Raw genomic sequence first — 14,691 nt, 5'->3', positions numbered from 1 at the left:
GGTGGAGCATAGCTCCAGAACCCAATTCAGACTACTCTCCCCCCACATTTTCAAACTCTTTCACATTTTGTAAATTACGCTCCAAAATGCCGAAGCATCTGAGCATCGTAAATCAAAAACCTTATAGTCTGGCTTTTCTTTAGTGTCTTGCTAACATTTTTATGTTTCTTTACTTATTCTATTTTTTAAATAAATCATAATCAGGAAACGATTTATTAGCAAGTAGGTATTTTATTTTTGGTGCATGCATGAGACATACAGTAAATATTTAAAGAGGGGTAAAAATAAGAATGTTACTGCCACATTCAAGAGCATAAATGTAGACAGAAAAAATACAAAACAAATATGAGACATTTTTTTATGACAACACAACAGATATGTACAATATAGCTGTTTTAGATTACGCTGCACTAAAACTAAATATTATTAATCAATTAAAGCTAAACTGAAATCATCATCATAATAACAATAATAATAATAAACCATTCTGGAAACTAAGTGAAACTAAACTGAATAGAAAGCAAAAAATAAAAAGTTTCCACCTGCCTATGTGAATGGTCCACACTGAGTTGTGACTGAGCACTGAATCATTATGTCATGATTACCTTCGGCTACATTTATTATCCCTTTTCCCTCTCTGATTAAAAACTACCTACTCATGACTAGAAATGAATCAATACTCAACAACTGATTCTTACATTAGCAACCATTGTACACAAAGAGACAGTGGGAGTTTTTTTCTATTAATCCATCATTACTCTGTGCTTTGATCAACCCAAAGTAAAGTAATGTATTACAAAGTTATTTGTGATACATTACAACTGATGGAAAAAAAATGTTGGGAAATGAATCGATCATGCTTTTAAATATTTTAACTTGATGCATAACAGTATTAACATCAGTGACAGAATGTTAAATAAAATCATGTGTAACAAGTGATACCTAAACTTTGGATTACATGTGTCTGTGTACTCCACAATTACTCTTGTAAAGTTATAAGTCACCAATTAGTCCCAAATGCAGCCAGCTCACATTAATCAGAACTGAATTGTATTTTTAGTTGTGAGGACAGGTTGGTTCCTGTTTATTTTATAAAGTTATGCACTAATAATCTTCAGGCTTGGACTTTAATAAGACATTTCAAATCATGAGGAAATATGGATTGCCAGTAATAACAGTGTTTGTAAGGGTGAAATGGTAAAAGGATTAATCACGAATTAAGGATGATTCATAATTTGTCAGTAAATGCAATGCAGCTCATTGGCAGACACAACTAAATTGGAAACAAACAGGTACCCAAGTAATGATTAAATACACAGTATGATGCACCACTCTAGCCAATATAAACTTAGTAAGTTATGAACAAGTTATGTCTCAGTGTTTAACCTTATGATTCGCCACTTTCCTCAAGTAAACACAAAATTACAAACTAATTGGTGGGTAACAATAGTAAGAACTTGTTATAGTTTAAGTGCTGTTTACTGTTTAATAAAAGTAATGAAGAACTATGCATTAGGTAAAGGGGTAATAAAACAAAAGGGTCCATGCTCATGTCTGACCCACTTGTGATGCTTATCGGAGCGTGTAGAGTTACCCATCCAATCTGAAACAGTGAGCCACAGAATTAATATCTCAAACATCGTCTGCAGAAGTCATGGTGATAATGCAGATAGGGCAAGGGTTGAAAAAAAGGGCAATCAAATGGCCTGTCCTTTCTGTTGAGCTAAATTATATCTAGACTTTTCTATCTGTGTAGTCAGGAAGTGGAGTTAACCACAGTGAAGCAAAACTGCCTGACAACATTCACTTTTGCTTGCATTGTTAGACCTTTTTTTTAAAAATATAATCCCATTATTCAGACCAACAGATGTAAAAAGTATTTCATAGCCCTGCCATCTCTTCACTAAATAAATGTGGAAACAAAGGAAAGGAAACAAAAACTTCTACTACTACTACTACTATTACTTCTACTATTTCTACTGCTGCTGCTACTACTACTACTACTACTGCAAAATCTTTAAAAAAAATTGCTTATTGACATTATTTTTGACACAGCTACTACTTCTACTACTACTACTTATTCTTCTACTGCTGCTTCTGCTACTACAACAACAACTACTACTACTACTACTAACTACTAATACTAATAATAATAATAATAATAATAATAAAAATAATAATAATTTCCTTGCCTGCGATCAGGTTTACAAAGAGCTGGCTGACTGAAAAATGCCGACCCATCATCAGCCAGATGAGACAAAAAGTCTCTGGAAAGATTTATTGACCTTTCATCCCAGTTGTGTTTGGTAAACTTGTTTATTGACTACTTTGTTAGGGAAAAATCGGACAGCACATGGCCACTCACAATGGGGACAGATGGGACATATGGGAGCATTAATGGCTTAAATAAGGAGGGCATAATCTTTTCATGCAGGTAAACACAGAAACATGTGAGTGCTGACCCAGCATCAGCCAAATGAGATCACTATTATTACTAATCATAATAACCTTAATATAATTTTGCTTTTGTGCCATTTCCTACATTGCTTCTATAATGATTTTGGACATATGTCCTATCCCTGATGGAAAATGGAAATATTATTTTCATTATTTTCATTTTATCTATTTATTTACTATTATATATGTTGCCTGTTTTGTTCAAATTTTATTATAATTGGGTTTTTTAAATAATGAAGACATAATGATAATAATAGTAATAATAATAATAATAATAATAATAATTTTATTTTATGGCTATTTATTACTTCATTTAATAGACTGAAACCACATGGAACAGTGCTTATGGCTATTTATTATTTTATTTAATAGACTGAAACCACATGGAACAGTGTATGGTGACAGTGTAATGGCATTTTAGAGGCCAGTTTTTCATTAATTGTACTTTTTTTTAGTTGAAAAACTTCAAAAAAACTAGAGCATTCTTCATTGCAAAGGTTACTGTAGTTGTTTTAAGGTGGTTTGAGTAACTTTGTCACCGTCCAGAAGAGAGCTCTTGAATTCCCTTCGCCTGTAGTGATGATATTTGCATATTAGGAGGTTTTACTTATTGAAAGAACTTTTTTTTAAAGTGATGATCATAATACATTGAACAGCAAATCCAGTCTTGGTGCAGAGCCTCTCCAGGTTCCGACCTATGAACAGCTGATAGCAGTAAACTAGGTTAAAGATGTAGCCCTTGATGTGGGTTGAATGACTTGTTGTTGTTTGTGGTTTTCACAGGTATTGTTTGGCAGCATCCTTGACCTGCAGGGACATTATGTAACATTAGCATGACCCCGCTCTGGGCAGTCAGGTGGATTATGGGTTCCATAAAAGAGGATGGAAACCCTTGTTTTTATGGGATTTTCACAGGGTAGAGGAACTGTGTAGAGTTAGGAAATTGTGCACAGCAAAAGGAAGGATCCAGACACAGAGAGATCATCTCATTTGAAAGAGAGGGCACAGTTATCTTTTAACTGAAATCATTTTATTCTTAACACTTGAATGCATTTTGTCAACACTGGACATTGCTGCATTCATAAACAACAGCACTCCTATGTCAAGGTATGTTTTTACTCTTCAATTTATGTTTGCATGAACAAATTGAAATTGTTGCATTCTTCTAGATGCATTTTTTTTTAATTAGAATGACTGTTACACTGTTTGTACTTTCAGCATGCCTTCGTCAATGTTGAGATGCATGCTGCTTTGTGCATTGATGCATGGAGCGCTGTGTGCTTGTACGCTGAAGAATCACACCTTATGGATTGAAAGTCAAGGCTGTGCCCAGTGCGTGGCCGTCAACACCACTATCTGCAGCGGCTACTGTTACACACAGGTGACGACACATTCTCACACTGTTCATCGAAACTTTTCATGTCAGCATTTTGTATAGGATGCAAAAAGGGAAACATATTAAGGATAAAGTGTACAGTTAAGTGATGTTGACCTGGTTATGCACATGATACTTATATACAAAACTACAACAGTATACTTTTATTCAACATCCTAAATCTTTTGAAAATAGGTCTCAGCAATATGGAGAAAAACAAATAGCACAATATTTTTGACTAAAAACCTTGATAGCAATATTGCAACGATACCAACGATACGGTTGACCACAAAATATTTACACAGTGAGATCTACGATAAACAATCGCCAGTAGTGTGGATATAATAACTAACTGTGTAAAGGAAAATAAATAATAGAACAGCTGAAACAGTCTGATAAGTTCAGAAAATTACATGGCTTCAATATAGTGCAGCTTTTTAAACCAGCAAAAGCTTGCTCAATTGTAAGTTATGTAGAAACTAAAATACTCCCTGTGTTGTGTCTAAAGACATTATGAAGGTAATATGTATAGAAGTGTGATAATAGCTTCTTTCCACAGGACGTCAACTCCTCTACATAGCAGCAAGACACACACACACACATGACTTTTATAGCTGTTTGGCCTCTTTGTTTGTTGTTGTGGTCATATATTTTTGTGGTTTTGTGTCAATTGGTAGTAATTTTTGTGTCTCTTTGATATAATTTTGTGACTTTTTTTTTAGTATTTTGTGTCTCTTTTTGGTCATTTTGCTGCTTTTTGTAGTTATTTTGTGTCTCTTTGCATCTCTTTGTGGTCATTTTGAATCTTTTCCTGGCCAGTACAATTTATTTTAAGTGACATTTTGCAGTTGAGGGCAGGTGCTCCCCCTTAAATTTTGGGCCCCTGGACCTGTGCTTCAGTCTACATACCTCATACATAGACAGCCTGTCACATTAATCAACTCATATTTATTCCAGCTACTGGAATCCAGCACCCTTTGTACTCTGCACCATTGCACTATTGTTTCTACTGTCAAAACATCTCATTTTTTCTGTTGTTTAATTTTTATTCATATGTGTGCATTGTCATTAAATGTTTTACGTTGTAGCTTTAAAAACTACAATCAAATTCCTTGTAGGCTATATGGTCAAATAGTTGGCCAACAAAGCTGATTCTGAGCTAACCAAGTTATTGTCTCACACACACCATTAAGAGTCACATAGTTGCTGCACCGCCTGCAACAACTCTGTTTCCCATTTTCCAGGACACCAACTTGAAGGGACGCTTTGGGAGGAGTTTCCTGATCCAGCGCAGCTGCGTGCCTCTCTCCCTGGTGTACCGCTCCGCCCGCGTGCCAGGCTGCCCTCAGGATGTCAACCCGCAGCTGTATTACGCTGCGGCCCACAGATGCAGCTGCAGGCGCTGCGATACGCGCACACACCACTGTGTCCGCATCAGCGATGACCGATGCACCGTGAGCCTCGACGGTGTGAAGAGCCAACAGAAACCCACTGTGGGAACCTGGCAATATGCCAACACAAGCAACACACATCCTGGCAAACGATAGAGCTGATGAACATGCAGTGTGTTTACCTCTTGATGTTATTGTTATCTTAACCGCTCAGTTTTCATATTGTTTTCTCTAGTTTGTTAGGCAAGCTATTGCAATAAAACACTGTGTTGAACAAGCATTTTAACTGTGGAATTTGTGTGAATGAATGACAGAAAACATGGCACTATTCACTGATGTGACCCAACTAGTTTCACCTGTGTGTGACAACTCGATGGGAAAGCTTCACAAATTGCATCATGCTCACCTGTGGGAAAGGTTCCTGAGACGACTTGACCCCTCCCACTTTATAAACACCACCTTTCGATTGGCCGACACGCCAGGTCTGAAACGCCCCTTACTGGTTCCTGGTTCAAGCGCTACCTTGCTCCCTGCGTTCATTCATTCATTCATTAATCCATCCAACCCATCCAACCGCCGAGAAAGAAGACAGCCGTAAAACTCTGTTTAAAACAGCAGACAGTCCTTAAGATTAAGGTAGGTCATGCATGCTTTTATTGGGACATGCCGTATTCGTGTTTTGTTCAAATACTGCATTGATTTAGCTCGCCGGGTCTTCTTGTGTCAGTCCTCTGTAGCCCAGAAGTAGCCTGATAAAGTAGCAGGGCTGGTCTGCATACTGTGCAGCTTTTAGTTTCGTGCAGACTTATGCATCTGAAACATCAGAAAATAGCCTACTCAAAGCAGAGAAGTCAGTGTTACTTATTCAGTGTCCTGATTAGAAGTTTGAGAAATGTTCAATATGTTTACAAGTCTTTATAAGCTTTTACCTAAAAGGTATTAGATAAGTCCACCAGTTTTCAATTGAAATGTGGTCAAACCATACATCTTATTTAATTAATTAATTAATTAATTAATTTGTGTATTTATTTATTTACTTACCATTATGGACTCCCAAATTGCAGATTATGCAATTGCCTTTTTAAAAAAAAGACCACTTGGGGCGCTTTAGAGCTCAACCTACTGACACTTTTTAGAGGCAAAAATGTTAATATTTGAAAGAAAAGTTCTGAGATTCTCACTTAAGTTTTGGAACATTTGATTTTCATTTCAATTAAATGTATTAAGGATATATTTCTAGTAAGGACTATTAAGGACTATTTCTAGTCTGGAGATGTTTTTGATTATAATATTATTATTTTTTTTACCCACTTAATCAGTGTATAATTTCTGTGATCATGAGACTTTAAAAAGAGGACATGTTGGCAACTGGAAGTAATTTCCTCACATGTCAGATATTTGTATCAGTGAAAGTCACTTGGCTTGCGGTTTGATTTTGGTAGGGTGATGACTGACCTTGGCTCCATTTCTTGGCCAGCGGTGCAGTGGGTGGAGATGTCAAATGTATCCCAGGATCTGTGGGGCTGGACTTGCCTCTCTCTATATATAACGCTGAGCTTCCTTTTCCTCCTGCCTTGCTCAGCGTCTCTCAGGGACTCTCAGCCTGCTCTCCCTCTGCGGCCTCCCTCCTTTGTGCACACCAACTTTTGCACTCAACAACAAGCAAGAACCATGGCCCAGCAACAGCAGATTAGGTATGGACCTGCTTTGTCCATTAGGACGATACACTAAACCCTTCAGCATGGTACACTATATAGGCTGCTTCAAGATGGAAATAGGAGTAAAGCATGCTCTCATTCATTTAATGTGGTAAACGGCTCTAGTTTGCCATCTGTTTCTCTACAGCTAACCAGGCAAATCATAGAAGCCTTTTGGATGTGTAATACCCCTGCACATATGTGTATGTTGTTTGATTTACTCTGTCGACGAGTTATTTTTGGACGAGCAGATTCCCAGAGGCAGTCACTCTATACCCAGTTCTGTTGCAATACTAATGCCTCACACACACACAGCATACACACACGCTTAAAAGCTTAATGAATGACTTTCATGTGGAGATGATGTTGTGCTTTAGCCAATCAATCCCGCTTCAATTCAGTTTCAGGTTTTGTAACCTCATCTAACATTGCCACACCTTTTTACTTCTGCAGAAATGCCACAAAAAAAAGAATGATTGTAATGTGCATTGTTTTGACTTGTCCCTGAAAAGCCTCCCAGCCAAACTGATTAATGGAGGGATTGCAGGCATGGTGGGAGTCACCTGTGTGTTCCCAATTGACCTGGCCAAGACCCGCTTGCAGAACCAGCGCAGCGGGCAGCAACTCTACAAGAACATGTAAGATTCACACTGGTAAAAAAGAAAGATCACAGTCAGTCTTTTTTTTAAAAATGTAATTAAATGCACATGAATACTGCATAGTAGCCATTTCTTAGCATGCATGTTCCTCATCTAGTCGTCATCACCTTACCTTTATTTGCGCAGATTAATTTCAAAGTGTTAAGCTTCAGAAACAGAGCTCAGCAAAATAAACTCTCAGTATTAAGGCATTCCTTGTTGTAAATACACTTAAAATACATAACATAATTTAATTATTTCCTTGTATTAATGTAAAAATGCTTTGCATAACTAATCAAATTGTTTTTATTTTTTTCCATCAGGATGGATTGCCTCATAAAAACGGTTAGATCTGAAGGCTACTTTGGCATGTATAGAGGTAAGGCTAGTCACACTTGTCCATACCATACTGACCATTTTAAAGATGTGCCCAGTGACCAGTGTCTTCAAATAGAATGCCAAGAATATTATATTGAAGTCTAGTTTTTAAGATTTGTGACTTTGATTGGCATTTAAACAAAGCTACTAATGTATTCAGACTCCCTGAAAAGGACACTTGACTTATGCCAAGATCCATTTCCATCCTTCATGCTGTGTCATGTCTCAGTGTTTGAATCATATTAAAGAGGTTAATTACTGCTTCATCTTGTAAGACAATGACTACGTAACCACAACTCGATGCGCTGAAGCAATGGACATTTTAGGAAAGGCAGTTTTATGTGTAAAGCATACTTTATACACAAAGGTAGAGTCAAAGTGCTGTACAAAGATATTAAAACAACACAATTTAAAAGAGCAAAATAAAAAATATAAGAGTAAAAGGATGAACTAAAAAGACTTAAAATCATTAATTCAATCATAAGAAGGTCTTGGGTTTTTAGAAACAGTAAAAAGTGCTCGAGAACAATAAGGTAGTCAGTCTGGATTTAGAAATTGAAATGGTTGGGGCATTCCTAAAACCATCAGGCAACTGGTTTTACTGCTGTGCTGCAAAAGCAGCTTCTCCTTGTTTAGAGTTTTTTTTTTTTTTTTTTTTTACCAATGGCACCACTTGCAGCCCACTCCCCTGTGATATAGGAGGTCTCACAGGGTTATACTGTATATATCAGGCATGTCAGTCATTTATTTGGGGCCAGCTTGGGCCATATAGAGATTCATAAATAAGTAATAATATGATCAATTCTTTGGCTCACTGGCAACCAACAGAGATTCAAGCACTATAGTGATGTAGTGATTTAATACCTTGCATTAGCCATTGCTGTTTTATCTGACTGACAACCTCTGATGTTGAATAATTTTCTTTTACAGATACTTGCTGTATTGTGTTATTCATTAGAATTTGCTGATGCTTGCTGTTGCAGGTGCTGCAGTAAATCTAACCCTGGTAACCCCTGAGAAGGCCATCAAACTAGCTGCTAATGACTTCTTCCGCCACCAGTTGAGCAAAGATGGGTGAGTAGTAACACTGAATGAGACTCCTGTTTCACGATGCCATTCTCAGTTTTTAACCCCGTCTTTGTGTCATCTTATTTTCAGTGGCAGGTTAACAGTGTTCAAGGAGATGTTGGCAGGATGCTGTGCAGGAATGTGCCAAGTCACTATCACCACACCGATGGAGATGCTCAAGATCCAGCTGCAGGATGCCGGCAGGCTAGGTAAACGAAAGGACGTCAGAAGACTAGTTTATCAGATACAAAAAATGCTTTGGGTGTTCTTTTAACACCATGGTTTTAAAAAATATGGTGATGATAAATTTATTTATATAGCACCATTAAAACAAAGTCAGAGTGCTTTGACAAACAAGGCAAAGGTTTCTTGCAGAGGGAATATAACTACAAAAACCAAACAGTTATCCTAAACTAAGGCCAGTCAAAATTTAAGATCTGAGGCAAAAACATATTGGAGGGAAGACAGATGATATTAAGAAATAGAGATAGAAACAATTGTAAAACAAAAATAACAACCCATACCAATAATAGTAAATACAATTCAAATAATTTAAGCAGTGAACATGGAAATACTAGTTGTAATAATAGAATTAAACACGATAAAGAGGGAATAAAAGGATACTTTCAAAGACAAACTAAAATAGATCAATTAAAATAGACCAAAAAAGGTCTAATATGTTTCAAATATCTGTCAGCTGCCCAGCAAAGAGTGGTGCCCAGCGTAGTCACTCTGAAGATGGGGGGAACCAGTGCTGTTCTCAGCCGCTCCTACAACACCAGCCCTCAAGTTAGAGTGTCCGCCACACAGATCACCAGAGAGCTGCTGAAGACTAAAGGAGTCACAGGGCTGTACAGGGGGCTCGGAGCCACATTGATGAGGTGAGATGACGTTTCTTGTTTTCCTTCTTTGGGCAACACTCTCTCTGTATGATGTTAACATGCTTGTTTTGTTGCCTTTTCAGGGACATCCCGTTCTCTGTCGTGTATTTCCCTCTTTTTGCACATCTGCACCAGCTCGGCCAGCGTTCATCTGAAGACCCATATGTGCCCTTTTATTGGTCCTTCATGGCTGGCTGCACGGCTGGATGCGTTGCTGCTGTTGCTGTCAGCCCTTGTGATGGTGAGTGACTCAGTCTATGCAGATAACCAGTCACTGACCATCAGTTTTATTCTTTACTAAAATTGTATAAATTCTCAATTTGTATGTTCTGTGCAGTGGTCAAGACAAGGTTACAATCTCTCAAAAAAGGAGCTAATGAAGAAACTTACAATGGAGTTATGGACTGCGTCAGGTAAATTAGTCATCCACTCATCAAATATGATGTCTTTACTAAAAGTGCTATGTCAACTGGCAACTGGACTTGCTTAAGTTGCTTGAAGATGTTTCACCTCTCATCCAAAAGGCTTTTTCACTTGTAGAACTAAAGAAGGTGAAACGTCTTCAGTAAACTCAAGCAACTCCAGCTGCCCACGATATAGCACTTAGAATAGCCATGATTTGGATGAATGAGAATCTTCACCAACTTCTGATGTCTTTACCACACCAAGGCTCAGGTTACCTGCGAACTCTGTGTTCTCTCTGTCATTTCAGGAAGATCCTGAGAAAGGAGGGGCCCGGAGCGTTCCTCAAGGGGGCCAGTTGCCGGGCCCTTGTTATTGCGCCACTCTTTGGCATTGCCCAGGTTGTGTACTTTGTAGGAGTTGGAGAGTTCTTGCTGGGGTACACACCCTACAACATCTACTCTGCATAAACAAGCTGTTTCCTAGTCTTTCTGCTGCCTCATTAAATTACAGGCAGCTATGCCCCTGCGCATAGCCATGGACCCAGCTCTCTGTTACTGTGTACCTTCTTTATTGTTGGAGGCAGAACACTAAAGGGACCAGAAAGATGCTATTCTAGTTCAAAATGGGTTCAAATGATGCCTTTTAGCATGACTTCATCTCATTTAAGAGATTGAATCCGCCTGTCTAAATGGGCTTCAGTGGAGATTATTGCAAAAACAGAATTGTTTTGTCACTGAAGGACTTGATAGTCCAACTTTTACCACCATTTCTCTCAGATCAGACTTGACTCTAGTCCTGTGGCACCTAACCGTTTCTTAGAGATAGCCTTTATCCCTAAATATGTCTGATATAAACTGCCCTTCACTGTAGCCCTAACCTGTACATCCCCTTCAAATGGCCAAATTTTTAGAACCACTCGATGACATTGATGTTACATGGTGTTGCAAAAGAAACAGAATGAGTTTGAAGTAGAATCTACTAAGTAATAGTAATGATAGAAAATGGAAACATTACTTGAATAGCTTCAATCCTTTTGTAAAGGGTTACATGTGAAACTGGGTGTTGTCATGTATATAGTGTATAATCTGATAAATAATGTCTGACAAAATGATTGTCAGGTGTAGTCCTCTGTACAAACTGGTTTGAAGAACATCTGGAAAACAGAGTGTTGGGGGGCTCATAGCTTACAAACGAAACATTTGAACATCCTGTCCACCAGTACACTAAACTGGGATCCTGTGTTGTATTGCTTTCTGCTAGGAGTGATTCTTGCTGCCATTGCTGGGTAAACCATTGCTTTTGAATGGTTTGCCCATCCTTTTTTATCTACACTACTTTTAGAGTTGGTTACAAGACCTTAGCTTACTGTAGGTGCTTGCTGGTGTTTATTTTTCAGAACAGTTGTGGTTGAGGTGTTTGGGCTTTTTTTTTTCTTCACTGGGCACTGTGGGTAAACTCTGTGGCAGCCTACTCTGTTTATATAACATGCAAGCCTGAATAAGACCTGCTGGAGGAAAGGAGATGTTCGATGGTGGTTAACTACTCTAATGATGGACAAGCCTTTTGTTTCAATGTGCCTTTGGGACCAAGTCTTCTGGAAAAGGTGCAACATGACCAAGACATGGCCACTTTCTCTTAGTTGAGTGTGGTTGTACGTTACTGGTCGGTTAGAGATTTAGGAGTCCACATGAGTGTATCCTGTTAGGTATTTAGAAGCAGACCAGAGTGCAATGTTTGGTTGTACTCGCCCAATACTGGATAATTTCATGGGTCAGAGTACTTTTAACAGTGCTATGTATATATGTATCCTGTATTTTTTTCAATTTTCTCAAACTGTGCAAACTCAAATTGAAAGCAGCTTTAACAGTTTCAACCAGTTTAAGTGTTTCAACCAGTTGAGGAGATAATTATTTATTTTTTAAATTAATCTTAGAAATACATATGTAAATATAGGTTTCTAAATACTGAATAAATATTTATAAATGCAGTGTTTACTTGTGTTTTTGTGTGTGTGTAGCTTAAATAATTGAATAATCAATCATGTATTCTTAGGTAGGGCTGTTAGAAATAGCAGCAGGTTTACTGTAGACAGTGTAGTACTTTTTCTGATGCAAGCTCAACAGGGTGTTACCCTGCTCCTCTACACATGCATCACTGGCATGGATACACTTGTGGCGGTAAAAATGCACATGCTGCAGTGTTGAGGTAACTCTACCCTGGGGAGTCCTGGAGCCTCTGCCGCCTTACATGCATAACTGAATATTCAGCTGTCCTTAAAGCTCAAGTGCAGAAAGGTGAAACTCTGACATGAAGCTCATGCTACTAAACCTGGCAAAATATTTAATCACAGGGGATATCGAATACAATTAGTTTGGAGGGAATACAAAATCACTTTACAATGTAGTAAGTTCATTGGTTTGGATGTGTTTCCAAAACAGTTCTTTAAAATGGGTCACTTTGATTCTTCACAAGTGGCATCAAAGCCATGCTTAAATATAACTCATTCTCAGGTCACTAGCGCAATATTACTCATACCATATTTTTATTTGCTACAGCACATTCATATAGGCATCCTGAGGATCACGTGATGCCTGTTAAATTTGTACCTACAATTACAGTATACTCTGCTACATTTGGAAATCTGCTACTGATATAACTGATGTGTGTTTGCTGAGGGGATCCATCCAAAAAATATAAACCTTTTTTTTCTACTAGAGGAAGTATTCTTTTTTCTAATGTTCAGTGTAAATGAAACACTACCATTTTCACATTATATCTGATGAAAGTAGAAACATGTTTTAAGTTACATTTGTCGAGCTGTGGAGGTTTATTTCAGTACTGGAAGTGTACTGGTATATTTTCAGAACCGGAAACCATGCAGCAAGTGGAATATGTGACTAAGGCTGTGCTTGCAATGGTGGAGACTAATGCTGATCTCACAATTAAAGACATCTTTGGTTAAAAGAGATAGAGCTAGTGGTTAAAATATGAAAAAATAAATCCATATAAAGCTACTTGTCAGAGTCAGAAGCATATACACCAAAATACTCACAAAAAAGCTTTTTTTTAATATATAAGCATACACACTATATGTATATGTATTACATTTTTTGTCGTTTCTTTAAACTCAGTGCAGACGAATTTGTAACTGTTTTCGCACTGCTTGGACAGAGACAGATGGTATTTTGTGGAGGCCTGTCATTACATCTTGCCGGTAAAAGGGTCAAAATTAGTGTGTCCACCTGTGTGTTGTATTTCTGTCACCGCCGATAGGAGCTGGGGCCGATAAATACCAGTTACTACTGCTTAGTCTTTCGACCCGGAAGTGAATGCCAATTGTAACCCTTCCCATTTCACACAAAAGCCCATTGTTAGCGGGTGTTATTGTTTTTTTGTTGTTGTTGTCGTTGTTTTTTTGTGCAGTGAGAAAGGCGCTACGGCCGTTTGTGTACAGGGAATACAACAGGGGGCTCAAAACGCAGTCCTGGGATACTCAAGTGCAAAGGTTAAGGTTGGAGTGTGTCCGCCCAATCTCACCACCTGTGTCCTGCCTGTCAGGAAGTTAGGGATCAACAAGCAGAGTGAGGTGTGTGATCTCAGGTCCTTGAGCTGCCTGTGATGAGCCTGGAGGGAACTATGATGTTAATATACATGGAAATAACTATGAACCGATCACATCTGTGATTAAATAAGACACAAAAAACAGTGTAAAACTTAAAAAGCTTTATTAACCTTCAAACACCTATCTTCCTGAGAAGCCTGGAATGGTATTAAAATAAATTAACACACAATCAACTACAAAAGGCTCGACTGTGTACACAGTGCGTTACATCTCCAGCTTTGCTCCAACAAATACAACTGAGGAACACAATGACAGCTTTATGGATTGAGTTGTACTAAAACTGTTCCTATTTTATCCTGTTTTAACTCCGCAGAGCCTCTGAAGTGACAAACTACTGACTCTGTTTTGCCTCCTCACTTCTCAGAGTAAGCACTGCCTGCAGGAGTGGTAAGAAAGCCTCCCTTCTGTCGCAAAATTGACCAGGGCTTGTGTTTCACAAACCTTGATCATTCCTTTAGTACAAAGAAGCTTTTAAAATACTTGGCAGATAAATTGTTGCTTTTACCATTTCAGCTTTCTTGGCAGAGAAGAGAAAGTCGAGTGTGACACTTTGAAACACAGCAAAACAATAATGGCGAGTAGAGCCATATGTGCTACTCATCGAGTGTGTGACAATTAATTGCAGTCCAACTCTACAAACATATGTACACTTCTGCTACGATTCTTTGCTACGTTCAAAAATAGCTCGTTATCAAAGAAAGGCACATTTAGAAGCTGTTTGCATGGATTTGCTTTGACTATAGCAAACACTGTCATGACTACATAAACACTGTACAACT

The 14,691-nt window shown here is 38.1% G+C and overlaps 2 protein-coding genes across 2 annotated transcripts; both read left to right on the top strand.

The window, feature by feature from the left end:
* Positions 1 to 3,676: 3,676 nt before the first annotated feature.
* Positions 3,677 to 5,379, top strand: LOC121946440 (follitropin subunit beta-like). The gene is made up of 2 exons (XM_042491001.1): positions 3,677 to 3,838; positions 5,077 to 5,379. Exons 1-2 carry the CDS (start codon positions 3,677 to 3,679, stop codon positions 5,377 to 5,379), a joined length of 465 nt encoding a protein of 154 aa, XP_042346935.1.
* Positions 5,380 to 5,725: 346 nt separating this feature from the next.
* Positions 5,726 to 12,277, top strand: LOC121947377 (mitochondrial glutamate carrier 1-like). The gene is made up of 10 exons (XM_042492408.1): positions 5,726 to 5,859; positions 6,806 to 6,917; positions 7,433 to 7,558; positions 7,882 to 7,937; positions 8,920 to 9,010; positions 9,095 to 9,213; positions 9,702 to 9,885; positions 9,969 to 10,126; positions 10,223 to 10,298; positions 10,598 to 12,277. The coding sequence occupies exons 2-10, from the start codon at positions 6,895 to 6,897 to the stop codon at positions 10,755 to 10,757; spliced, it is 993 nt and encodes a 330-aa protein (XP_042348342.1). The 5' UTR covers positions 5,726 to 5,859; positions 6,806 to 6,894; the 3' UTR covers positions 10,758 to 12,277.
* Positions 12,278 to 14,691: the final 2,414 nt, after the last annotated feature.

This window comes from Plectropomus leopardus, chromosome 8, assembly GCF_008729295.1.
Source record: "Plectropomus leopardus isolate mb chromosome 8, YSFRI_Pleo_2.0, whole genome shotgun sequence".
In the NCBI taxonomy this organism is placed as follows: Eukaryota; Metazoa; Chordata; class Actinopteri; order Perciformes; family Serranidae; genus Plectropomus; species Plectropomus leopardus.
The sequence above is the reverse complement of the archived record's forward strand: the minus strand, read 5'-3'. Positions and strand labels throughout refer to the sequence as shown.